We start from the raw sequence: 27390 nt of genomic DNA, 5'->3' as shown, positions 1-27390 counted from the left end.
ATGAATCTGACGACTATAAAGAAAAGCAGAGAAGAGGGGTGCCGTGTCTGTAGCTATTCACCCTCCCCCGCCGGTCTAGGCAAACGCACATTTTGCAAAATGTTCATTTTAAGGGTGAAGTATTCCTTCAACCAGGACCATGTGTGTTAAAAGGACAGTCCGTTTTACATACATTTGTCCTGCTTAAAGGATTACTAAAACCATTCCTCCCCCCATCTCTTCCCATTCACAAATACAATATGTGCAAAGCATGAATTTACAGGAACAACTAACCCCCACCCACCCCTTCCATTATATACACACTAATTCATAAATGTGTACACGTTTGTAACTGTCAACCCACATGAAAAGGTTTGAAGATTTGTACATGTAGTTATCTGTGTTGGGAGAGTATTCCCCTAACTGGCCACGAAAGAAAATCCTAACCCTTTTTTTCAAAGGAAAGTTAAGACGAAGAGTTTTAAGTTTTAAAGGTCTCAATGGTCTGATATCAGCAGGGAGGTTTTTCCAGAGAGAGAAAGGCCCTTCTGAATTTTTAACTCAGGAGCACATGATAACTGTAAATTAGTTATGGACATAATATACACACATGGGGCGTGGGCCGAGATAGCTTCCGTGCTTGTTTTGACCGTACTTCAGAGGTTTAGTGCGATAACATTTTATCAAAGGTCACCAAAGACATTCGTCTTGTTTGCCAAGGTATATGGAAAGATGTACGTAAATTCTCTGTAATATGACTCCTATTTCCATTAAGTGTTAAGTTCAGTTCTGTGGAAGTCACACCTGCTTTGAGTAAAATAGATAACCGTGTTATTTAGTATGAATAAAAAGAAAAAAAGCAGGACCTGAATAAACATCTTTAAAAATCTAAATACTTTGGAATTCGGACACCTCACATGTAGTGATTGCACAATACACAATACTTACAATAGAAAGGCAGCTGAGTAGTGGTAGGAACAACAGAACTCAGTAGACCAGTTGACTTCTCACTGCCGATCATTCACTGTCAGCAGACGCGTAAGTATTCAAAAATTTATTATTTTTCTTGCTGTGGAACATACATTTTTCTATTTCAGGAAAAAAGATATAGTTAAAATATAATTATGCAATAGTTCACAAGAGGAAGTTGTTTGTTTTGATCATATCACATCTAAGGAGCGTTGTTCGGCCCAACGCGAAGTGGAGGGCTCAAGTATGGCAATATGAAAGCTATAGTCACATTCCAATTCAAATAGATTTTGTGTCAATAATCAATCATGTTCCCAATAAAATAGGCTCTCCTGGGCTGGCTGACCGATGCGGTTGCAATGGAACGCAGCGTAGGTAATGTTAGCAGCTAGCACTGTGACACTGTTTTTGTCAAGGGAGTTTGGTGGCTTTGAAGAGAGCAGAGATAACGGCTTCAGTTCCCCGTCGTATAGGGCTGTCTGACAGGAAGGAAAAGCAGTGAAAATATTCTAAATATAGAGTACACTTAAAGGGATATTTTGCCGATTTTAAACCAGCTCTGTGTCATGGATGAGACCCACCATGACGACCTACATCTCACAACTTGATGTGTCCCTTGATGAAGCTGACGAGCGAAAGCTCCAATCGCAAGGCTTCGAGAAAATCGATGTTGATCTGAGCAAAGGGACCACTGGGTTTTTCTGGTACCGTCAGACCAGCGACTCCAAGCATGCCGTCAGTGATCTGCAAATCTCCACCAATGATGAGGAGTATCAGGCCTCGTATCCGTCAAAAAGGCGACCGGAAGTAACCCAGTGTACCTGTGGTCCACGAAAGATGCTAAAGCATCACCCTACTTTTCAACACAGCTGCTGTCGAAGAGTATGAGAAGGCCGGTGTTAATGTTATCAAAAGAAATCTAAACGATGGCACTAAAGGCTGCATTGAGTATGTATGCACCTATTAATAAGTGAAAGCATGCTTCATGGAAGCAGAATTCTTAAAGGGTTATTTCGGGGTTTTTTCAAATCCTCCCATGCATTGGTTTATAAGTGATTAAGGTAAACAAAAATCTTTGAAATTGGTCCAGTGTTGTATAACCGGTGTAACCGGCAGCCGGAATTGTGTAACCGGCAGCCGTGAACCGGGCTGCAATGTAATCATATGGGGCAAGGGTGCATCAACAATTTCCTGCTGTGGCTGTTTTTGCCACTGACAGGCTCAGATTATTATTCTAAGTGTCTGACAACTTTATGAAAGGATTTTTGTTAAAGATTAAATTCCTCTTTGTTTAACCAGAAACGATATATCGATATCGCTAAACCTACTATACTTTATTTAAATAAACAGCACATTTAGCGTGTATAGAGCCAGCCTATTTTCACATGCAAATGGATGAATTAATGGTTAATGTCAACCAAACCGGATTGGTGATTGTTGGAACAATGGAAAGACGAACAAAGACGGCTTTTGTTAGTTACGTATGTGTTTCTGTCGACTTTGAATGACGTGTTTTATGATGATAAAATTACTGTTAATTTAAATGTAGTCTGGTTGATCTTCCTCTTTAACAAAAGGTCAACCTCTGTAGGGATCCTTTCAGTGGCAAAACAAACACTTTTAATGAACATAAATTGAATGTGTGCAATTGCCCATTAATGTTATATTGCTGCCTGTTTTCCGCTTCCGACTGGAGCAATTTAAAACATTCATCAGTCACTCAGACATAAAAACATAGTAAAATATGGTTGAAAATAGGGTATTTAACAATGTTATATTATTTTGGTTATGGCCTCTTTAAGTTTTTTTTCTCTTTTTATTTTCTCTCATACCTTATATAAAACAATGTAAATAATTATATTACAGAAATACTAATGGTAGTATAAAGTATCAATGGTATATATACACTGTTAAACATGCTATCAATGAAATCAAACTTATTTCAAATGGTTGTTTTTTTCCACAATTTCAGCAATGATGTTAATGAATCATTGAATATTAAGGCTATGCATCACTTTATTCTGCTTTTCAATAAACACAACTTTGCATGTGAAGTGTGTTTGCTTAAGACCCTATACAATAGAAACTTGACTTGTGTTTTGTGCCTGTGTGTCCGTGCGTGCGTGTGTGTTTGTGTGTGTGTGTTTTGTTGGACAGTGAGCTGCAGCTGCTGCAGTCAGCTCATGTAACAGTATGTAGTGGAGTTGAATCCTTCTGTGAGCGCCCCTTATTACAGAACACACACAGTTCTTTCAAGTCACCAACATGTCAAGCTTTTGCATGAACTGTAATGATGTCTTTAAGAGGTGTCGCGTGTTACAAGAGTCTGTTTGAACAACTCGCTGATGTGAGATTCCCAATTTGCAATTCCCTAAAGAAACTTTACTTTTTTTCCTGATAGCCTGGTTTACACAAGTAAACGAAATCTGGCCTCACAAGTTCCATTAAAGGCGGCAGAGAAAAAAACACCCTCTATCCTGCAGGTCTTCCTCATTTAGATACAAATTTCACCGGAAGTTTTTACATAAATGAATGTCATGAATCTATGAAACAGAGCATACTGTGTGGACTCCCACCAGAGTATTAGACCCAGACAATTTAATCCAAAAATGAATCCCAAGAAAGAAGCCTTTTGAACAAAAGAAAACAAAAAACGCTATATACTGTATGTGATCTTCACTTTTGATTAAAAACTGTGGAAAGCCATAAACAACTTATTGCCATTACTCGTCTTGGTCGACCCAACTTTGCAAGTTGTGGAGTATGGAAGCCCATTTCTGCCACTGTGATTTTAAAAAGAGTCTTGTAAGTCATCATAGTAAGGAACTTTCTCAAAATAATGACTTAGTTTCTTAAAATAATCACAAGCTTTCTCATTATTGTGAGAAGTTGTTCAATATTTTGAGAAGCCAACCCGTTATAATGACTTGCAGGATCTTTTTTTTTTTATCACACTGGAGGAAATGGGCTTTCAAAGTGTGATGCTTTGACATAAAAACTAAAATCTAACCAGCAGTTTTGAAGAAAACGGACAGAAAAGAGCAAAACTACCACGCCACGTGTGGTATCAACGTACAAGAGGACCTGAATTTGAACCAAAGTACATTTATCTGTAAAACATCTTTTTGATTCTGAGTCAAACGAAATCTGAAGAATGACGGTTATGTAAAAGAGAAATGAGCTGCTGAAAAACCTTTCCTGAGTTTAGTTTTGATGAACATGTAGACTGAGTCAGAAGATACGTTTTTATTTCTCTACACATCAAAATTCACAGTCGGTTTCACACAGTAACAAAATACAACAATAACGTCTGAAACATACAGAAATGCAGTCTGCTGCTGCGTGACAAGTGACATATTTTAGTGTGGAAAATTTTTTTATATTTCAATACAAAGTGAGAAGTGTTCAGGTGTGATGAGAAGGTGAGTTCAGGCCTGTGTCAGATCCACCTGAAATGACAAACATCACACACGTTATGTTACAGCACATTTGAGACTGACAGATATTTAAGACAAAAAGATACGTTTTAAAACTGGATTGGACTGAGGACACCTGGCTTTTGTCTTTTGTCTGTTTTTCGATCAAAGTAAACATCAAATAGGGACTTCCTGTCTCTACTGATGTCTTAAAAAAACACTTAATCTGGTTGCTTTTGAATGGCCTGACTTTATTATCTGTGGCTGATTCAGTTAGGGTTTGTTCTCGGGGGATGCATTGTTTTCCTGCCTGACTTTTGCACCTTCCTGTTAACGTACTGGCCCGGTTTCAGGCTATTCTCATGAACCATTTGTACAGTAGTGTTAGAATAATTTTCATTATCAAATAATAGACAGGACCACTGAAGTTATATCAAAGTTCATTTTACTTGAGAACCCAACAAGGAGGCAGTTACAGTACTCACAGCATGAGTACAGAAGTGACCTAACGAATAAGCTTTCTACAGCCGCTTTTTATAATACCAAGTGAAATGCAATAAATCACGATACAGAGTTGATATCGTCAATTGTTAGCTTGTCAGAGTCGATGACTTCTCCCTTATCTGGTCAGGGAGCGCCTGTTCTTTCCTCAGCATCACACCGTGCTCCAGACAAGGAGAGACAGTGGCTCCCAGATACCAGATGGCGACAGCAGCAACAATGTTTTGTCTTGTTATAATGCAAACAGTTTTAATAATAATCAGAGAAAAAGTATGTATCATAATTTTTCCCTAAGAAGTAGCTAAGAAAAGAAATGCACTGTAATTTGTGTGTATTACATATATTTTTTTTACCATATTATAGCTTATTATAGCATATTATATATAGGTCACAAAACAGGTGTTTCACCCAGGAAAATGGTGTCCGTGTCCCGGGAGTACTACTTAAGGGGACCCGTGTTTTACCCCCAAACCCCAATCTTTATTCTAATCTTAACTAGTCGTTTTTGTGTCAAAACTTAAATGTCATCGCGCATGACGGTCACCTTTTGTCGGCTAAACCTAACTGTAACAGCCACTGAAACATCCATCCCCTACCCAGCTCACAGTCACCTTTTCTTGACAAAAATTGACTGTAAAGACCGCTAAACTTAATGGTCATGTGACCGGAGGTTACGGGACCAGTCGGCGGTCGCCGTAATTTGGTAGAATGTCATACGAATTGTTGTGCCTAAGTTTTCCTTCAATGTCATGCGAACTCGTTCATTAGAATGCGTTGACAAAAGATATGTGGTCGAACGCTTCCCAGACTACCTCGACAAGTCGTTGAGTGATCGGATCACAATGCGTCTTGGTGGTCGTTTACACTTGTATTTAGCTCTGTCCACTTGTGATCCAATCGCCCAAGACGCATTTTAAAACCAAGTGTAAACAGAATTCAAATAACATCTGATCATACCATCACAATGACCCTGTTGTTTGTTGTGTCCAAATTAACATCATGAAAGCTACTCATGAAACTCCTTTTGTTAGCAATATGATATTTGTCCTGTTTGTCCCTCACTTTGGTCCTTTAAATGTCTTTGGACCAACTACATTGTGTTTAGGGTTCTCTAAACCCCCTTTGGAAATCTATCTGCTCTCTTCCTAGCAGCCATCGTTCTTATCAAACAGCAGTGAAGAAGTCAAACTATTTATAAACCGACAGAGAGTCGAGGAATGACAGAGGCTGTCGTCTGGTGACAGCAGGCGTTCACTCTGAGGGGGTCTAATAGCTTTTTGGAGGCTGAATTATCCCTGTGATGCTTTCAATCAAGCAAAACTAAATTCCTTCAAACATAGATGAGTCAGTGACGGCCTCAAGTCTTACCCTTTTTAACGACCCAATGCTGCTCCCACGAATCGCCGCCATCAGGTCGTCGCGGCTTGATGTCTGCGGCGGCTTGATGGTCTTTGAGGTCTTCTTTAGGTCTTTGAGAATGTCTGCACTCTCCTTTTCATTGGCGCCGTTCTTGAGCTTCTTTGACTTTGGCTTCCTTTGGTTTGATTGAGTCTTCGTGGTGTTTGAGCCTTCTTGTTGTTTGACCATTTCGGAGATCTTCCTCGTTGGCGGCTCTAAAGACGGAAGAGGAGGAGGAGGAGGAGGATTTCTGTTCTGATTTCCAACAGTCTTAGAAGATTGTGACGGCTTCTTTGGTGCTCTGTTTTCTGCAGGTGAAGCAGGACTTTGTCCGGACCCCTCTGGAGGACTCTGTTCCTTCTTCTGTTGGAGCCTCCTCTGTCGCTGTTGGTCCTGATTGCGCGTCAGGATGCTGGTCGCCGTCATCCTCGGGCCCGGGAGGTCGAACTGGTAACCGAGCTTGAGCAGAGTGGTGTTTTCCCTCAGCAGCTGGACCATCTCCATCTCCACCTTCCCCCCGCATATGTGCCTCTGGTTGTGGAAGCGAAGCTCCACCAGGGAACTGTTGTGCTGCAGCGCCGCCAGCAGAGCCAGGATGCCCTGACCAGACACAAAGTTGGACTCAATGTTCAGGTTTCTTATGAAGCGGTTCTCGCGGAGCATCTTGGAGACAGCGAAGGCAACCCGGTCGTCGGCGTGCGTGTTGGCGAGGCTGAAAACGTGGACGTGAGTGTTTGCGCACAAGGCCTCGGCGAAACGGAGCAAGGTTTCCTGGGAAATGTCTTCGATGTTGTTGAGGTTGACTTCGCTAATGGCGGGGTCGTCGCACAGGATCTGCTCCAGAGTTTCGTCAATGACGATTGGGTTTCCGCTCGCTCTGTCGGAGGTGGCGTTCAGGTTTTGATCTGTGGTTTCAGTCTTCCTAGATTCACTCCTCGAGACTTTTGACAGACCATTCTTCTGAGGGCATTTACTCCTGATCAGAGCCTCCTTTTTACACTCGTCTTTCTTTTCTGCCTGATCTTTCTTTGCATCATTTTTGCTCTGCACTTTCTTGGCCTTTTGTGAAATCTTCTTCCTGTCGCTTTCCAGAGTCTTGCCGGCGTCACTGGGGGTCACTGTCACTCGCTCCCCTCTGCTCTTATCTGGGCGTCCCTCCTGCACACGATAACAGGACAGAAAATTAGGTTGAACCCTGACATTCTCCAGCCTCTGACTTTTAATTAAGAACCATCTCTAAGACAGTCATTAAAGCTGGCATTTCTCTGATAGCCTATATTTTTAGACTGTTTCCACCAACACTTTAGCTGGCTACATGTGACACTTTCTACATCATTATATACATGTGTACACACACACACACACACACACACACACACACACATATATATATATATATATATATATATATATATATATATATATATATATATATATATATATATATATATAATGACATCACTATGATGTACTATGCACATGATATCAGGGTTATTTCCACCTGTAGAGCCACAGAAGACATTGTTGTTTTCACAGGCTGAATAGGAGTAAGCTGATCTTCATGTGAAAAATAGTTGGAGTGCTCCTTTAATCCCAAACTGAAACTGAATCTCTGTTGTTGTTTTTTCTTCCAGAAGTGCTGTTGAAGGGTGTTGATCGTCGTGTCCGAGTCTTATTTTGTCAGGCTGAGATTGTTTAAGTCTTGTCACTCAGATCGGTCACAGCTACCCAGCAGTATATAAAGTTATTCCAATGAGCTCCACCCTTTACCAGCTGCAACATTATAGTGTTTTACACATTAATGCATCAGTAATTATAATCCAGTTCTGAAATGAGCCGTTCTGCACAACAAGTACTCTTAGTACTTTTGAATGCTTATGTTATTGTGCTTTGACTTAAGTAAAGTTTTGAACACAGGATTTTTACTTATATTATTTCAACGTATTCCCACACGTTTCTAAAAGTTTTTAGATTAATTTCCTTCCTCCCAGGCAGCGTCAGTTCATTTATGTTCAAATGAACCTGCAGAGACTTGAAAGTTGCTGCAAAGAGATAATCCATCAAATTCAACATTTAGTCAACATTTAGTTACAGATCATCGTGTGGTGATGCAGGTGCAAGCAGATGCCATTTTTGAAACTCTCCTCGCTGTTACTTCCATGAACTGAACGTCAGCTGCAGATAGGGTTCATATTTCAAAATCAAACCCAGAAGATAATAAACAAACACGGGTGTTGTGAAAAAGATCATGTGAATTTGGTAGTTTCTAGAATCTCTGATGTTGTCCTTTAACACTCCACATATCTTTGGTGTTACACCGGTCCCACAGCTTTTTAATAGAAGACAGTCAGATGCTGTTGCCTTTGCTACTCTGCTGGCAAGGCAAAGGATCCTATTCTCTTGGAAATCCTCACAGTCCCCCTGTGGCTGAAAGACCTTATTTTCTTTCTAAAACTAGAGAAGGTGAAATTCACTCTCAGAGGGAATACTGATCACTTTTTCAAATGCTGGAACTCTTATTACTTATTTCAGTGAGCTACAAACACTTCGACGATTACGGTGTGCATTCACCCACAACTACTTTTGCCTCCATTGTTTGTTTGTTTGTTTTCCCCTTCTTTGTTGTTTATGTAATCATTTTTTTTATTTTTATATTTCTTTCTTTATTATTTTCTTTATATTTTTTTTTTATGTTCACTTAATTTGGTTTCTCAGTTATTGTTTGTAGGATTGTGCGTTTATGTATGTGCAACATGTAAGACCTATCTTGGGGGGTGGGAGGTATGGGATTGGTGACAGTATGGGCCTGGAAAAGGAATCTTTATTTGATTCTCATATATGTTGTATTACTATTGTACAATGTTTAAAATGATTGTCCCGACTGCATACAAAAAAAATAAATAAATAAAAATAAAAATAAAAAATTTAAAGAACTGATTGATAATTTGGGAAATGATCAGCAGGGTTGTGAGGTGTAATACTCTGTTGGTGGCTAAAACATACAGTTCTGATCCTTTAATGTGTTTAGAGACAGAGTATTGATGTCCCCTCTCACCTGTCCGCCGTTGGACTCCAGCCTCTCGTCCGCCACCAGCTTCTTGTTCTCATCCTCCCAGTATTTCAGCAGAGCGTCCCTGTCGAAGCTCCCCGTTGGGGTTTTGGCGGTCTGGTCTTTCTGCCTCAGGCCGATGGGGACGTTGTCGTCGAGGTCGGCCAGCTCCCTCTCCAGCTCCTGGAGCTCCTCGGAGGACAGAGTGGCCAGCAGCTCGTCTTCGTCCACCTCCTCGTACTTCTTCAGCTCCCTGCGGTACCCAAAGGTACTCATAGTTCTGCTCTTGTTTTACGACTCTCCGAACACTTAAATCTCTTAACCTTTTTTCATGCACTTTTATCTCCTGTACTTTATTGAATCGTCCCGTATCTTCGCTAAGTTTCCTGTTTGGATCGTCTCGTTGACTTGTCCTCCATCAGGTTCCTTCAGATAAGAAATGCTGAAGAAGACTGCTGGCGAATCCGAGAGTCCTTGTTCATCTACTGGTTCAAGCTGCCAGAGGAGTCTGACATGGAGAAAAGGGGAGGGACGCCATGCCGCTGATGGTCCTGTCTTTTTTTAGGGTGTTGGGTGGGGGGGTCAATAAGATAGGCTTACTGCAAGAATGTGAGCCCTCTGAGTGGCCGACTCGTGCCTCAAAAAGAAACAAAGGGCACAAAACGCCGTGGGGAGACATCGGAGATGAAGCTCTGCGGAGTTACGCAATGTGTCAGCACACAGAAACACGCCACGGTTGTGGTGTTGTCCGGGAAACACTTGTTCTCCCCAAGGATGGTGGGATCTGTACAGTACAGCTCCTGCTGGCACCGAGGAGGACCGATGGTGGACCAAAAACAAAGCAGGACAGCTTTCATCTCCTCAATCTGCGTATCAAGTTCAAACTGTATCGCCGATGTACTGTATTAAATGTATTATGTCGATCAAGAAATGTTAATGACGGGTAAAATAATTTGTCTCAGTGTAACTCAGATAAAATTGATTGATCAACCTGCTGTTTTCAAGGTCAAGAATGAACTCAACGACACAATAGACAAATATAATCTATTCACAATATAGCAACGTCCAGATGCTTAGCAGCACAGGGAGCCTAACCTGAACCGTCATTGAAAACTGTTTGGAAAAGGGCAGGCACTTTCAAAAAATGAAACCTGGCAGGTGATTGGGTGAGCCATCTGTCTATCACGTCCACCATTGTTGTTTTGAACAAACAGTCGCGGCCGTCACGCACGCCTGAATCAGGCCAGTAGCTCCTCACTGGACGCTGATTGGTTTGGTTCGCTAGTAGTTCAGACCATGGCTGTATTAGGTTCAGACACAAGCCATTTTGGATATATAAAAAAATTCTGGATACAGCATTCGAGACGGCGGAACCATCTGGATGCTTTTTAGTGATGTCTGGTGACGTCACTGTGTTACCAGATCACAAATATTAACTTGGTGAGAACAATGTTATTATTACTGATGGTAAAATAACGGTAAAAACTACAAAAATAAGACTCAAGTTCTTTGTAACCGTGATTTTCTTTTGATAATCAGCTCCATTTAGCAATACCACCCAGAGGTCTGACTTGAATTCAGATCACTGTTGGGCCAAGCAGTTATGGAAACCTTAAGTAAGATATTAACTTGGTGAGAACAATGTTATTGTTACTAATGGTTACAAAAATCTTTTGGTTCTTTTGATAATCGGCTCCATTTAGCAACACTTTAGCAGCTTTGGGCCAGAGGTCTGTCTGTGTGAGTATATATATAGATCGCTGTTGGGACCTAGGGCCAAATCTTGAATTTGAAAAATCTGTAGATTATTTTGCAAATGAATACAGAATGAATACAGGAGCTGGACACAATTAAAACAACTGCAGTGTAATAGAAAAACAGCAAAAACTACAGTTGAATCACAGCGTGAACACAAACTAAACTTCATGTTTATTTACTGCTTTGTCTCTTGAGTAACATTGGTGTGGGTGTGTAGGACTGACCTTCAGTCTTGAGTTGTTTTTTTAGAGGGATGATGGTTAGTTGTTTTGTTTCCAAGGCAACAATCGGAGCACAGTGCCAACATGCATTCATCGCTGAGCATGTTTAACAAGCTGATTGGAAGTCGTCTCACATTACATGTCTGAAGTGAAAAGACTCTGAGTGACATAACATCACTCTCATCCTAAATCTGCTGTAAAGCTGACCTTTGACCTGGATTATTGCTGATTAGCATCAGTCATCCAGCGGTGCAGTCCAGACAGAGAATGGAAACGCGTTCAGTTACAAAACAAAGGACCAAGCTTGTGGTTTCTGCATCTTTAATCCCATTAAATGCAAAACTGGATATTCTTTCCGGCTGACTGTTAATTGGTAACACTTGAAGGTATCTACATAAGAGTGACATGACACTGTCATGACACATAAACCCAAACCCTAACCCTAACCATAACTTGTCATGACAAAAACCGAATGACACTTACTAAAAGAAGCGTTATGTCATAAACGTTTATGACTTGTTTATAAACGTTTATGACAATGTCATGTCACTCTTATGTAGATACCTTCAAGTAAAGTGTAACCAATTAATTTCCTCCCTTCCAGGAAGCCGTTGCACTTCAAACAAAGCAAAATCTTTCCAAGTATATTTGTCTAATTTCTAGTCAAAATAGCTCATAACACGTAATACAAGACAATGCATCTTGAATATCTTGTTAAGTGGAAAAGGATTGTTTTAAGTCGTATTTTAGATGAAACAAGCTTTTTTGACATCTCATAAGGTGGCTTCAGTTCATTTCTATAAAATCAACTTGCAGAAAGAAAAGCCATACAATCATTCCCTGGAATAACCAAGCAGGCCTGCCTTGTTGCACCATCCAAATTGTCTTTAAAATGTAAAATGTTCAGCATGTAGCTCGCTAGCTCGAAGTTTGTTGTTGTTTCCCAACACAAACAGAGTTTAGCAAGGCGAGTGACATCCGGCGGAACATCTGGCGGTCAGTGACTTTTATTTATCCTTTCAATTATCACACTTGTCCTAGTCTGTATCAACAACAGTTCATTTACCGGGTAATCCAATATCAGTCGCCGCCAGATGCTCCGGCAGTTCAGTTTTTTTTCTGCGTTGTCGGACTTTAGCGATGAAGCCGACCGTTTTCACCATTTAACACATGGATTGGCCGAAAACTTTGTACAGACATTCATACTTCCCAGGCAATGTATCATAATAACACAAATGTATTTATAACTGTTAGAAATGTGACAGTAGAAACTTACTTCTCAATACAAAAAAAATAATTCTAATTGTAGCCGGGACCTTTATTTAAAAGGCTTATATTAGAGACAGGCCTTTATTTTTTTAGATTAAAATGTTAAATAGGTATACATGATCACATTTTAGTAGGAAGCCTTTCTGATATGCTTCTGTTTTAATTTCCAAATGCAACACGTACTCTGTGTTTATCTTGATCATTTCAGTATAATGGAGGTGGAGTTAGACTGGAGAAAGTGGGCTTACCAATCCTCTGCATCCCAATCCTCATCTCTGCTGCAGGCTAGCAACTTGAGGCATTACCTCACATTGAGACATTAGCCGCATAACACAGCCGAATTTCTGAAACTTCTGTCATATCTTTAGTTAAATTGTAGGTAGTCTCGCATTGCCAGACCTTCCTCCACAGCGCTGTGGAGGAAGGTCTGGCTAGTCCACATAGCATTCCGGGATGGGAGAAAAACGTGCTCTGGTTTATTGGCATTTCTTTAAAACAATCTCAATCGCCTTGGGCGGTGCTAACGCCGGACGGAGCCACGGTGCCTCTGCAAAATAGCCACGGGAAGGTACTTGTTTTGGTGGAACATGTGTACGTTCAAAAGTAGTTTTACTCGTGCAAAAGAAAACTCAGATTGGACAGATAGTCTAGCTAGCTGTCTGGATTTACCCTGCAGAGATCTGAAGAGCAGTTAACCATAGTCCTCATAAACCCACCGCAGTTTAGAACGCCAACACAAAGAAAACGGAAGGTAATGGACATCCGGCCAAAAAAAAATCTGGCGGAATTTCCGGCAGCACCGGAGCAATCCCGGAAATGGAATGTCATCGATATAGACTACAGTCATGTGAACAAATTAGGACACCCATGCTAAAGTTGACTAAAAAGAGGAATAAAAGTGGCATGGTTTTATTTCAGTTAACCTAATAGCTGGTTTGATTTGCATTGAGAGATGATTTTATGGAAAGTACCCCATGCCAGTCTCTAGGTATGGTGAAGGGGATGTGATCATGTGGGGGGGCTATTTTAATTCCAAAGGCCAAGGGAACTTTATCAGGATCATAGTATCCTGGATCCATGAAATAACTGGCCTTTAAAAATAAAAGTCTGCCTGCCTCTATGGGAATTTAACATAGCGGTGTACTTACTTATGCCCCCTGTATTTTAAGGAAGAACATTTATTTATTTACGATACATTATTCATTCACAAAGAAAATTGGTGTCCTTCAAGATTGGATTTTTCCTAATTTTTTTAATTAAGGCATTAAGATCAATTTCCAAAAGATGATTTTTTTTATTCCTCTTTTTAGTCAACTTTAGCATGGGTGTCCTAATTTTTTCACATGACTGTATATTGTAGGTTAAGACAGGAAGAAGAATGCATGGAATAAAAAAGACAATTTTGCTCTGCCGAATCAATTTCTTTCTTTTTTTAAACTGTCCTTAGGCTACTACAAATTTACAGGGGCACATTGCTAAATTAGTGGAGTACTCTTTAACCAAGAAGTGCAAGTTGACCAGAAACGGGAAAGAGTATTCCCTTTGAGCCACTGGAAGGCTTTTAATGTGAAACATCTTTGCAGAAAAAGTAAGTTTTACTGACTGTAACTAAATAGCGCTCAAAAAACAGCATAGTAGAAGCAACTCTAGGAGCTGGTATTTGATCCTCTAACATTATTTGAGAATTCTTTAATAGCCCAATCTGCTTTTGGTTATGTCATGGTCTGAACATAATTTCCACAAACAGAGTCACAGTTAAGAGGCTTCTTCCTCCAACACTTGAGTCCCAGAAATCTGAGTCACCTCACACAATGATGAAAGGAATGATCAATAACAAAAGATTCATGGTTATTTTTTGGAACACCTGAGACAATAACAATATTAGTTAATGCATCTTTGAAACAATGTGTAATGTAGCTTATTGCTCCCACTTTTTTACTCCTAAATTGACTCTTCAGAGCATTGTTAAGTGTATTCATGTAGATGTTTGATAAATCCAGGCCGCGTTACAAAAACCACACCTCATTACTGACATTTAAGATTCCGTAGACATAAGACAGATATCCTCGTTCCCCTCAGTCCTCTTTGCAGATGATTTTGGAATACAGATCGTTCTCTTTGAACAGCAGGTAGTCTTTCAGCCTGTTGGGCAGCTGGGCGGACATCAGCATGCTGCAGCTCAGGTGTTTCCTTATCACCACTCTGCTCAGGTGAGATAGAGAGCGAGGGTTACCTGTAGATCACACAAAGAACAGCAGTTTGAACCAAAAGGTGAGAGGAAACATGTTGTGTCCTACAGGAAGAGCATGTACGCCTCCTGGTTCTCATGTGTAATGGCAGCTTTTTAATTATAGTGCTTTCCATTTACCTCGGAACTCGGAAGCCGGAGCTGGGAATGACTAGCCTGACAAGCCAGACCCACATCCATATGTTGGGTCTGGGAACTCACCGTTGGCAGGGCTCAATCCGAGGGGCGGGATAAACGGTTGTCTTTCAAATTCCCTCTGCACGCAATAGGATAGCGCTACAACCAACCAGAGCAACGCTAGTTGATAGATTAAACTTTTGCCGTATCCGGTTGGCAAAACTCCGAACACATCTTCCTTTTTTAAGAATAACTTGTGCCATTCTTTGTTCTTTTCTCAAAGAAAACCTGAACTCCAAGCCGATTCCAAAGACCGCTGTTCGCCAGCAGCAGCAGCCATCTTCTTGTTTTCAAATAGCAGGGAATTCACGCGGAACCGTTGCAACTCTGCTGTCATTATGTTAAGCCACCAACTCTATACACGATGTGATTGGCCTGACCAGAGTTTGGTTTTTCCAGCTTGCAAGCCAATGGAGAGTTGCTAGACCGACCCTGGCTGCAAATTACATTTGCTAGGGTGCGTCTAGATTTCTAGGCTAGGGAATTACATCACACCCACGTTGAATGCGTTCCATTTATATTCTGAGCTCGGAACTCAAACAAACAAACAGCTTAACAACATGTCCACAGATAGAAGATGGACAGGACTGTGTACGACGATTTAGTGAGACACAAATAAGACAGAAGCGCAAATAAACTGTATGTTACTACAGCTTTCACAGCTGTTGATGCAAAGGGTAGCCGTGTTGGATTTTGACCTTGGGGTACTCGGAGGTCGGTCCCATAGTGTGTTCCATTTGTACTCGGAAGTCCGATTTTCCGAGGTCAAAGTTGGAAACGCCCCCTGACCTCGGATTTTTGCTCAGAACTGGGGCAACCTCGCAGTACCCCGAGCTCAAAATCCAACATGGCTCCCCCGTGCATCAACAGTTGTGAAAGCTGTAGTATCATACAGTTTATTAGCACTAGTCTCATTTGTGTCTCACCAAATCAGTCGTACACACAGTCCTGTCCAACTTCTATCTATGGACATGTTGCTATAGTGTTTGTATGCACAAAATATAGTGTTAGAATCAACTGGTACTGCTAACAATGGCTAACCTAGCTAGAGCTCAGTTGTCACCACAAAGTTAACTCACATGTTGTCCTGTGAATGTGAGGCCACTCCCTGTGGTTCTCCAGGATCTTGGTCAGTTTGCCGCAGAGGGAAACCTGACCGACGTATTCGAGGAGGATCGACACCACTCGGCCCGCCAGGTTCACCAGCCAGGAGACCCTGACAAAATCACAAAACTGGACGACAAAACGACATCCATTTGACTCAGACAGGTACTTACACTGTTTAGACACAACTGTAGAGAAGGTAACACTTTATTTGTCTTTTAGATTTTTTTTCAATTATCAGTTATGTCTATGTATATCGCCATAGCGCTGTGTCAGTGCTGGCGTATTGCATGGCTACACCGCTTACCTATTCTGGGTTAAAAGGAGGGGTAAAAAACCATAGATATAGAACTACAGTACATGTTCTATAGGCCTGTCGATGCAAAAAACACTTCAATTTGCTTGTATTTCTTTAAACCAATCATAACTGTCCTGAGCGTTGCTCAGCCCCAGATGTAGCAACATTGCCCTTGCAAAATAGATGACTGAGGTAGCGAGAGGGGAAGGACATCCGGCGTGTGTGAGACGCACTGGGTGTCAGGCTTCATCCCAGCACTGTACATTCGGTACATTCACAAAATGTATTTTCACTGTATATATACAATTGTGAAGTCCTTGTTTGCAACTATTCATGGTCAATAGTAAAATAAAAATCGATCTTAACAACCCATTGTGCTAGGTAAAGTTGTTTTACTTCTACGGCAAAGAAAAGAACTCACAGCAACTTTTTCCTCCTGATCTTGTGTGTAACCAGACTCGCTCAGGTCATCCCAGTCACCGCCATGGCTACAACAGAAACACTTTTCGGCATCGTAGCCGTTGTTGAGCAGCAGCCTCATCATCACCTCGTCCTTCAGGCAGTACTGCAGCGCGGTGGGAAACGCTGTGTCGTTCACCACCGTGAAGTAACAGTTCACGTCTGCTTTGGCCGCCAGCAGCAGCCTCACGATCTCGTAGCGCCCCGACCTGACCGCCACCAGGAGGCAGCGCAGCGGGTCCAGGTCGGGTTTGGCTCCCGACTTTAGCAGAAGCTCAGTACAGGTGGCGTCCCCGTTGGAGACGGCATAGTACAGCGGGCTTCTCCTCATGTCTCCATAGTTGTCCGAGATGTGAGGGGCTAACAGTGCGTTGACGTCGAACCCTTTCTGCAGCAGGAGCTCCAGGCAGTGAGTGTGGCCTCCGTCAGCGGCCGAGTGGACGGGGCTGTGGCCGGACAGCCGCAGGGCCCGTCTAGTGGTGATCGGGATCAAAATCCTCAAAGCACTGATGGAGAAAAAGAGTAGATCATTCTAAAAGCATCAGAAACTAACCTACATCAAAGCTGGAAAGCCTGAACATAGAGCTCAACAGTGACCGCCCACTTTTTTACGGCTTTGACTCTGGAAGTGTTTTTCCCCATTCAATTGTTTCATTGATGTTTCGAAAATTGCTTATATAAAGAGTTTTAAGACTGGAACCAAGCCAACCAGCTACGAGATGAATAGTGAGCATAACACATTTGATTCGGCGCAAAAAAAAACATTTTGAAAACGGCAAAAAAGGCAAAAGGTACAAGACCGTGTACAGAAACTATCATAGTGACTCCAATGGCAGAAGCTCGCTCTAGCCGTTTGCGGTTTCGCGGGTACGGTAAACGTTTCTATGATAACAGCGAGTTGGACCAATCAGAGACGTTGCTGTTAAACTTAGGATTGTGGGTACTGTAGTTTTTCTCCATAAGATCGCGGATAAAACATGTTTTTCTTAAAACAAGGTTGATTTCATATGGACTTCTAGCTTCTACAGGAGCAGAAACTTTCGTTTCATTATGACATTATGACTAATATTCTAAATCCTTATGGAGAAAATCAATGGGATTTTTACTTCTGGAGTCGGCTGTGGGCGGGATTGTTGAGGTCTATTTAACTTCTAGTAGGCCTACTCGGTGGGAGATACTTGGAGATTATGGATCAAATGTTATGTATGTCTACTTTTGTCCTCCTTCAATAAACTATCAGCTAATTGTTTTACTTTTCTTGTTTACTCCCTAGCTTACGCAATCACCTCTCTCTTTAGGTCATACATTTTAAACTGACCTAAAGCTGACAATAAAAAGTAGTTTTTAACGTGAATATAGCAACAAGAAATGTCCACCCTTACTCTTAATGTTTATACCAGTGACCTCAAGTAATTCCTTTTTTGAGTGAAGCTGTAGTTTCCAGAGCGCCTGTGTTTTGACCAATCAGAGATGTTCAGAGACTTTTTTGGCTCAGGCCAACTTTTCTTTAATCTTAACAAACGAGCCTTGCTGATTACAGTGTCAACAGTTGTACAACATCGGCCAACTCACAGGTAGTGTCCTTCGTACGCAGCGTGGTGGATGGGCAGCTGGGAGCTCAGGTTGTGGATGTTGGGATTTGCTCCGTGCTGCAGCAGGATGTCAATGCAGTCTGGATTCCCTGACCCTGCAGCGTCGTACAGGACGCTGTCGCCATTTGGCGCCTGGGCGTTTACATCGGCACCTTTTTAACGTATAAACCACAAACAAAATCATCAACAGGAACACAAAGACGGTTTTAAAACATAAATGAAATCAGTGTGGCATCATGGGTTCACCGTGTTTGATAAGGAGCTCCAGGACTTCAGAGTGGCTGTACTCCGCAGCGATGCCCAGAGGAGTCACTCCATACTGGTCTGCCTCTGACACCTGACCCCCGTGCTGCAACAGGAGCTCCATGACACCAACGCAGCCGGCCCTGGAGGCCTCGTGCATGGCCGTCCACTTCTTCAAACACACCTGCTCCACCCGAGCCCCTCCAGCTATTAGGCTGGAAACCATCTGATAAGATCCGGCTCTGACTGCTGCAGGGGGGGAGGAACTGATGGTGAGGAAAGACAAAACTTCTCCAAAGGGTTTCTCTTTATATGTCTGCTTTGAAGGATAAAACCAAAAGGGAAAGTGTTGGAGAGGCTGAGTTCTGACCTAAAAGCAGAGGGGATTCGTTCTTGCTGTTGGTCGTGTGAGGAGAAGCTCCGTGGTTTAACAGCAGCTTCGCGTTTTCCACCAAACCAGCTTTCACTGCTAAAGTCAGGAAGGTCTCCCCCTCCGAAGTCTTTTCCTCCAGAGTCAGACTGAAAGACGCTGAAGCACACAACAAAAGTTCTACATGATTTCGGCTGTAAAAGGACAGTCAAAAAGCATCATCACTCCTGCCACTTTTATGAGATTGTCAGTAAAACAACAGTTGTTTAAAGTCTGATAAAGAAGTCGAACACTGAGGGAGACGATGCACTTAATCCGAATCATCCCTGGTTTGAGTCCAAAGTTAAGTCAAGTCCTTTAATTAAATTGTGAAGAAATGCTAATATGTTTATATTTATGGTTATCTTATCTTTTACAGATTAGGATTTAGGATGTTAAAAGGAAGTTCTTCCTTGCCGCTGTCGCACCAAATACTTGCTCTTGGGGGAATTGTTGTGGCGTAGTCTATCTGTAAAGTGTCCTGAGATAACGTCTGTTATGATTTGGTGGTGATGGTGATGGTGATGACGCAGTGGCTATGACACATGCCTTTAGTGCGGGAGATCTGGGTTCAATTCCCACTGCGATACATCAACCAATGTGTCCCTGAGCAAGACACTTAACCCCTAGTTGCTCCAGAAGCGTGCTACCTCTGACATCTATAGCAATTGTAAGTTGCTTTGGATAAAAGGCGTCAGCTAAATGACATGTAATGTCATGTAATGATTTGACAACAAAATCCATTGCCCTAATGTTTCTCCACTGAGTCATGTGCAGAGACAAACATGGTGCTGAATCCCTTTTTCAGAACTCTACACTGTCAAGTGGATTAAAAGTGTGGACCTCTTACCCACCGTACAGCACCGTCTCCAGGACCAGAACCAGAGGCTGGACCGCCGCCCTGTGCAGAGGATACCAGCCATGCTCATCCACCTGACTGAAGGCTGCTGGGAAGTCACAGAGCTTCTGCAGTGCCAACATGTCGCCTGGAGGGAGAGTTTCAGTAAAATTCAGTGAAGCGATCCTGCAGATTTCCCTGAAATGGGACCAAACGCTGATAGTAGTGATGGTCAAATGAAGCTTCGCCAACCACTGTCTTTATTTTCTGAGCTCACTAGATGGCTCTGTTCAACAAAGGGTTGAAAACACACTGAATTGCCATTCCTTTAACCTTTTTCCTTGAACAGAGAGCGCCATCTAGTGAGCTCAGAAAATAAAGACAGTGGTTCGCGAAGCTTCATTTGACCATCACTAGCCGATAGTACAATACATCCCAACTCATAGTGCCTTAGCAGGAATGGGCAGTATTTCAATTAAATATATTTAAAATATGTATTTATTACTTTTAAGTATTTTGTAATTTGTATTTTGCTGGACAGAAAACAATAAGGCCGGCAACAGACTGCCTGCGTGGCATTTTCTATGTCTTTTCACACCAGAAACATCGTTGATAAAATGAAATGCCATGTTAAACATAAATATATACTGATCTGATTACAGCAAAGACAACGTCGGCAGTATTGACGGCAAAATAGGCTACAGACTATTTCATTAATATAAGAAAATCAATTAGTTTTTTTTAAATTACATTTATATCTGCATTTATATCAAAACCTAGATACTTTCAAACATCAAAATGTCATTTATTAATATGTATTTGTGTCAAAATGACATATAAACATATTTTCCTATTCTATTTTGCCTGGAAACGTTTCCAATAGGCGTTGGTTTTATTTCTAGCATGTACGCATTTTCAGCGCGTGAGACGTGCGTGTCACGCAGGCAGTGTGCAAGCTCTAACCTGTTAACATGGGAGCCAAAATAAAAACGGACACACCACACAGACAGTCTGTCGCCGGCCTTAGATGTGTCATGTCTAGCTCCCGCTCATAAGGTCATGTTTGATTCATCTGTTTTTATGTATGTTTTTGCCGTTTTCTGTTTTATTTCGATACCCAGCGTCTTGTGTCATTTCAGGTCAATTCACTTCCTGGTCTTTGTCTGCCTTCCCGCCATGTGTGATTACCGCCCCTCCCCTAATGTGCTGAACCTGTGTCCAATTGTCTCCCCTGTGTCTGCGTACATATACCTGTCCCGTTCCTCAGTGCTGCGCCAGTTCATCTTGTACTGTTTGTGTCAGCGTGCCAGCCTGTGTAGTGTATCAAATCCTAACTGTTACTAACTACACCACGATTTGTCTCTTTACCTTGTTTGATGGCCCCCACGAGCTTCAGAGCTTCACTCCTAAACATACAAACGGGAAGACAAAGGTACATTTTCAGATAAATGCGACATGTCAAACTTAATGATATGAATGTGAAGTTGTTTCATGTTCCTGTACCTCCCTGTTCCCTTTGGATGTTCTCTCTGACACGACTCCTGGATGCTCATCTGAACGTCGTAGTCCAGAAGTTCGTCTTCATCCAGGTCGTCGTCTGCATCCATTCTTCTGGCACCACACAGGTACACACACACACACACACACACACACACACACACACACACACACACACACACACACACACACACACACACACACACACACACACACACACACACACAGAGTCACAACTTCACACAACTTCAGTTCATTCCTTTTCTAACCGCACCAGCAGTCAATCATTAGTTCCTGCCAAAATAAACCATAAACTAAAAATCCACTCGCTTAAACTCTCTGGGTAATAATCCGTTAATTGCTTACTTTGCTTGCTTTGTTAACTTACTTCAGACAGTTTATTTAAGTCAAGAGGCATATTTTTCTCTTAGACTTGATGCTTGATTATTTGGTTACACTCTACTTAAGGTTATCTACATAAGAGTGACATGACACTGTCATGAACGTGTCATAAACATTATAAACAAGTCAAACATTTACGTCATGTGTTCATGACACTGTCATGTCACTCTTATGTAGATACCTTCAAGTAAAGTGTTACCGATTATTTAACTTTGCCTCTGCATGCAGGAGGGATTCCACTGGAATGAGCTGATCTTAGTCCAACATATTGCTGTTTATAAATGCTGGTCTGACGGGACCTTTAGCATTTCGTATGGAACTGGGACACATGCTCGAGTCTTCAGTGAGTAGACTGGTGTTTAATCACAGAGACGCATTCATTTAAATTAACTTTCTTTTCTTTTCTTGAGCTCTTGAATGTTTTTGCCGTTGACTCTATTTTCAGGACACTTTGACCCCTGACCTCCTTTCTGTCGAGCAGATATAACGTTGGTGATCCAGACACCCCCCGCCCCCGAGTACACAAGCGTATCAATGTTACATCATTCTGTGCAGGAGAACTTGAAAAACACACCTGTAACGTGATAAAAGAAAAACCTGTTTTGTATCATTCTCACCTGATAAACGTATACGTGTTGGAGTCATAGGACGAAGCAGCCACAAGCAGCACAGTGTTTGTTTCACGCCTGAACTGCTCGCCGTCTCTCACACACACACACACACACACACACACACACACACACACACACACACACACACACACACACTACCACGCTATTTATAGGTGTCACCTGTTCCAGTGTATTTAACATGCAGGCCATCCCACAGCGCCCTAATGGAGTGTAACGACACTCTGTGCACATTTTCCACAGCTAATGACAAACAATAATGAACTGGACTGCTGTATGAATATTTATTGTGTCATTATGAATCATCAGATAGCGCCGATGTTTTGGCAAGAGAGGAGATGTGTCCGCTCGAACACTGTTAGGCAACAAGTCAATGAGAACCTGATGGAATAATGATGAGGCTTCAAGAGTGATATGACTCTTACAGTAACCTTTTCTCCATCTGCTGCTGACCTTTGACCTCGGTGCTCTTTGATTAGCATTTTGATGTTCAAAACAAGGTCATAATGGTTATGATTTTTTAAGTAGATTTTATTTTAGCTTTGACTTCTCCGCTTTATTTAAATTTAGTTTTAGATAGTTTTCAGAGTGTGATTGCTAGTTCAAGCTTTGAGTTTTTCAAAAAAAAGAGGGGGGGGGGGGTTTGAGATCTCCACTTTTGAGCAAAATTGAAATTTTGAGCATCAAACACTTAATTTTCTGCATTCTTCTGAATTTTCTGCAACGATTTGTGCCTTTTCTGCATCAATTTATGGTGCAAATGTCTATGTATGTAAAGGATATTATAATAGCTTTTTGGGGTGGATTGCAGGTATAATGACTCAGAAGTATGTAGCTACTTATACATACAAAACACATTGGTTGGAGAATAGCCATGAGGTTTAAAGTTTAATCGTTGTCCTACTTTAGTGTCCGATGTGAAGCAATTACAGCACAGCACCATCTCATGTGAAGTCCGTTTAATTTTTAAAAGAAATTCATGCCGTCTTTTTTTCAGTAGTGTAATATTATAGCTCTAAAACTGACATGCTATATGTTCATTTTTATTAGGTTTTTAACCTTTATTTTTAGTTAATTTAGTTTCAGTTCACTAAATATATTTTGCAATGCTTATTTTTGTTTGTTTACTATAATAACCTTGGTTCAAATGAGACTTTACTGTCAGATTACAATTTGTACTTCAATCTGAACAGCTTTATTTGATTGATTTTTGGGGCTTTTCTGCCTTTATTTGACAGGACAGCTAGGTGGAAAAGGGGAGAGAGAGGGGGAAGACATGCAGGAAATCGTCACAGGTCGGATTTCAAGCCCTGTACCTCTGCATCAAGGCATAAACCTCTCAGTATATGTGCGCCTGCTCTACCCACTGATCCAACCCGGCCATGTTTTTTGTCTATTTACGACAAAACACTCATGCTCAACAACATACTATTGACCCTCTGAGGACGAAAGACGCATTGGCGGGTCTAAGCGATGTTTGACAAAACTCCTACTCAAAAAGTGATATTACAAAATTTAATTTAGACATTTATTTACTATTTTAAAGGTGCTGTAGGTAGGATTGGGAAGATCCAGGACTTAGCCAAAAAATCTGAACATCAACAACTTCTCAGTCCCCCCCCCCGCTTTCCGCTAAAGCCCAAAACGGTCTCCTAAGCCCCTCCCCCCACAAGGGAGAATGAATGCATGTGCCTGAGCAGTGATTGACATGCAATTAGACCCCCCCGGCCCTGATTGGTGCATCTGAACAGGGAGCTGTGGATTTTTGCAAATCTCACTACAGGCTGTAGGTGGCGCCAGAGAAGCTGGATTTTTTTTTAAATTACCTACTATATGTAGTTCTACTCCAACATAGGGTCAGTTTCAGCAAATATGACAGAAAGCTAGTTTTATAAGTCTTACCTACTGCACCTTTAATCATATACAACCTAAGACTCTGGTAAACTCATTTTAAGCACCGAAAAAATTTGTACAACACATCATAGGTTAAGGTTTTAAGAAAAACCTGTTTTAATCGCGATGTCATGGAGAAGTACTAAACTACCAGCAATCCTAAGCATAAGACTGGCGTCTTTTGATTGATAAAGTTTGCTGTTACCATGGAAATGTTTACCGCACGCGCGAACTGCTTCCATTGAAGTCTATGATCGTTTCTGTACACAAGCTTGTACCTTTGCTTTTTTGCCGTTTTCAAAATGTTTTTTTGCGCTGAATTAAATGTTTTATCGTCACAAATCATCTCGTAGCTGGTTGGATTGGTTCCAGGCTTAAATCTCTTTACATAATCATTTAATGAAACATCATTAGCAGGGGTGTCCCCGCCTAAGAAGTTTCATAGTCGAATCAGAATTGCCAAGTCTTGGCTATAGTCGCTGATCGTCGAATCATGTGGGTGGGGGGGGTGCGTTGCAACCGCTGTAGCAAGTATCTCACTGTCATGAACGTTATCCACATTCATATTTACAAATGATATCCAGCTACAAAGAAACCTGAAAGTCTGAAGTTAGGATGGAAGTACAAGGAGTTGTACTATGAAGATGATACACCGTCTCATCTCGTCGCATTGGTGTAAATTGGCAGGTTTCACAACGTTGCAGACAGGCGGGTTGCAATATCTGCAAGTTTACACTTGTCTCCTCCATAATCTTTGGTCTGACCTGGACTTTACAGCGCTGCGAGGATTCGACTGTGAGACTGGATATCGAATCAGGCTTTTTCCGATCGAAGCATCGAATATTAAACTGTTCTGGGACACCCCTAATCATTGGAGATATTGAAGGGGTAAAATCACCTCCGTAACTGGAGCCGTTAAAAAAAGTGGGCGGTTGGGCGCCTGGGTGGCTCACCTGGTGGAGCGCGCCCATATGTAGAGGTTCACTCCTCGGCGCGGCGGCAGCGGGTTCGACTCTGACCTGCAGCCCTTTGCTCCATGTCATTTCCCCTTTTTCTCCTTTTTCATGTCTTCAGCTGTCCTATAAAAGTAAAGGCCTAAAATGCCCAAAAAGTAATCTTTAAAAAATAAATTAAAAAAAGTGTCCGGTCACTGTTGAGCTATAAACCTTAATGGGAAACAAACAAAGTTGCTCGGACTGAGTCACACAACATTATTCCGCTCGCGCTAGAGCACAGGACAAACAGGGGGAAAACCATGGATGTATGAAGAGAAAGGCAGTGGGAGCGAGAGGGATGGTATATCTGGCTAACGCTCTGATGGGAGGGGTGTATTTGTTTGGGCGTTCAACAATTTTCCTTCAGAATCACAGGCTCCACCTTTTTAATATGGAGGAATTGTAAAAACAATTGAGTTCAAAAATGACATGTTATAAATTTGATACTTATAATCACAGTGCTACAGGAAAAAACACAGATTACTAAATAATACTTCAATATGCTGTGAATTACAGGTGATCAACATTCAATGTGACGATTTAAAGAATGCAGCTGACACTTCAAATACAGAGACTGGATGTTTGATACACACACAACACATGCTAGTAGATCAATTCATTGTTGGTTTGAGGCTGAAAAGAAAAATTTATAATATTTCTTAAGTTCTTGCATTAGATGTATAATATTTCAAATCTGTCAAGTCACATTCTCACTCCCATCACATCAAAAAGTAACGCTTGGTCAGGTGCCTTTGGCGTTTGTTATCGACGCAAAAAGTCTCCTTTAGTGTCATATTTAGACGCGCTTGGTTGGGTCTCTGAGCCTCACTATTTCATGCTTTCGGGACTCGCGTCTAGCCCTTTGGCATCATATTTAGACGCACTTGGTCGGGACTCTTGGCGTCACATTTTGACGCTCTGGGTCTGGACGTACATTAAACTGACATGCGGCACAAGAACATATAGGAACAAATCGTGGGTGGGGTTACAAAATGTACGTTTCAGTGACACGTGGGACAAGAATGGGACACGAACCCCGGTCTCCTGGGTGAAAGTCCTGTGTTGTTTGACCCATCCACCCCCCCAACCAACCTCCTTACTCGGATTTTTGGTCTTTCATACTACTCGCTACTGTTGTTACTCCTAATGTAGTCAGACCAGACCTTCCTCCACAGCGCTGCGAAGAAGGGTCTGGCAAGTTCATACAGCATTCCGGGATGGGAGAAAAAAACGTGCTCTGGTTTATTGGCATTTCTATTAACCAATCACAGTCGTCTTGGGCGGCCGCACGGAGCCACGGTGCCTCTGCAAAATAGTCTTGGGAAGGAACTTGTTTTGGTGGAAAATGTGTATGTTTAGCGGCGGAATGGGACCAAAAGATCTACCGGGAAATTTCGTAGACCACCGGCCCTCGAGGGGGGAATGAATGAACAACACACAGCACAGCAACACAATCCCTTTTTTTCCTTTTGAGTCTGACCATCTCAGCGCCACCTTTCCCTTTTCTTTTTGATCCCACTATATTTCTGAAAATCCTTGACATGGTTGTGACCGTTAGTGCTTTCTGATTAGCTTGTGCTTGGTTGAGCTGAGGCTGCACAGTTTGACCAGCGGGCAGCGGCCAGGCAGTGACCGGACAGCGGCCAGGCAGTGACCGGGCAGTGACCGGGCAGCGGCCGCACACCAGGCCGCCAGATGGTGTTGCTAAAAACTTGCAACGTATAACTATTATCAGACCGGCCCTCGCAGCCTCGAAACGCTACCGGCCCACCGGGAAAAGTCCCGACTCTCCCAATTGCCACTCCGCCTCTGTGTATGTTCAAAGGTTGTTTTAGTCGTGCAACAGAAAACTCAGATTGGACAGATAGTCTAGCTAGCTTTGTGGATTTACCCTGCAGAGATCTGAGGAGCAGTTAACCATAGTCCTCAGAAATCCACCGGAGTTTCAAATTACAACACAAAGAAAGCCCAAGGTAACAGAATGTCTGGCGGCACCTGAGCAATCCTGGAGGGGAACGTTGTGTATATAGACTACTCCTAATACTA

At 42.0% G+C, this 27390-nt stretch overlaps 2 protein-coding genes across 2 annotated transcripts; both read right to left on the bottom strand.

The window, feature by feature from the left end:
- Positions 1 to 4376: 4376 nt before the first annotated feature.
- lmod2a (leiomodin 2 (cardiac) a) lies at positions 4377 to 9588 on the bottom strand. The gene is made up of 3 exons (XM_078256015.1): positions 9319 to 9588; positions 6234 to 7421; positions 4377 to 4397 (listed from the first exon to the last, which is right to left on the bottom strand). Exons 1-3 carry the CDS (start codon positions 9586 to 9588, stop codon positions 4377 to 4379), a joined length of 1479 nt encoding a protein of 492 aa, XP_078112141.1.
- A 5047-nt stretch (positions 9589 to 14635) lies between these two features.
- Positions 14636 to 21342, bottom strand: asb15a (ankyrin repeat and SOCS box containing 15a). Its single transcript, XM_078256014.1, has 8 exons — positions 21297 to 21342; positions 19945 to 20076; positions 19052 to 19210; positions 18685 to 18930; positions 18419 to 18590; positions 16809 to 17352; positions 16065 to 16218; positions 14636 to 14793 (listed from the first exon to the last, which is right to left on the bottom strand). The coding sequence occupies exons 1-8, from the start codon at positions 21340 to 21342 to the stop codon at positions 14636 to 14638; spliced, it is 1611 nt and encodes a 536-aa protein (XP_078112140.1).
- Positions 21343 to 27390: the final 6048 nt, after the last annotated feature.

Source organism: Sander vitreus, chromosome 8 (genome assembly GCF_031162955.1).
Source record: "Sander vitreus isolate 19-12246 chromosome 8, sanVit1, whole genome shotgun sequence".
NCBI classification, from domain to species: domain Eukaryota; kingdom Metazoa; phylum Chordata; class Actinopteri; order Perciformes; family Percidae; genus Sander; species Sander vitreus.
Note: the sequence above shows the minus strand (reverse complement) of the source record. Positions and strands in the feature narration are given on the sequence as shown.

What these genes read in the sequence shown, in the direction of transcription:
- asb15a (XM_078256014.1), bottom strand. Translation starts at nt 21,342, where the DNA reads ATGTTTAGGAGTGAAGCTCTGAAGCTCGTGGGGGCCATCAAACAAG. An exon ending in CCTGGAGACGGTGCTGTACG is followed by an intron (nt 19,211 to 19,944) that starts GTGGGTAAGAGG and finishes TGTGTGCTTCAG; the next exon opens with CGTCTTTCAGTCTGACTCTG. An exon ending in ATCAGGAGGAAAAAGTTGCT is followed by an intron (nt 16,219 to 16,808) that starts GTGAGTTCTTTT and finishes TTTGTCGTCCAG; the next exon opens with TTTTGTGATTTTGTCAGGGT.
- lmod2a (XM_078256015.1), bottom strand. Translation starts at nt 9,588, where the DNA reads ATGAGTACCTTTGGGTACCGCAGGGAGCTGAAGAAGTACGAGGAGGTG. An exon ending in TGGAGTCCAACGGCGGACAG is followed by an intron (nt 7,422 to 9,318) that starts GTGAGAGGGGAC and finishes TATCGTGTGCAG; the next exon opens with GAGGGACGCCCAGATAAGAG. An exon ending in GCATTGGGTCGTTAAAAAGG is followed by an intron (nt 4,398 to 6,233) that starts GTAAGACTTGAG and finishes TTGTCATTTCAG; the next exon opens with GTGGATCTGACACAGGCCTG.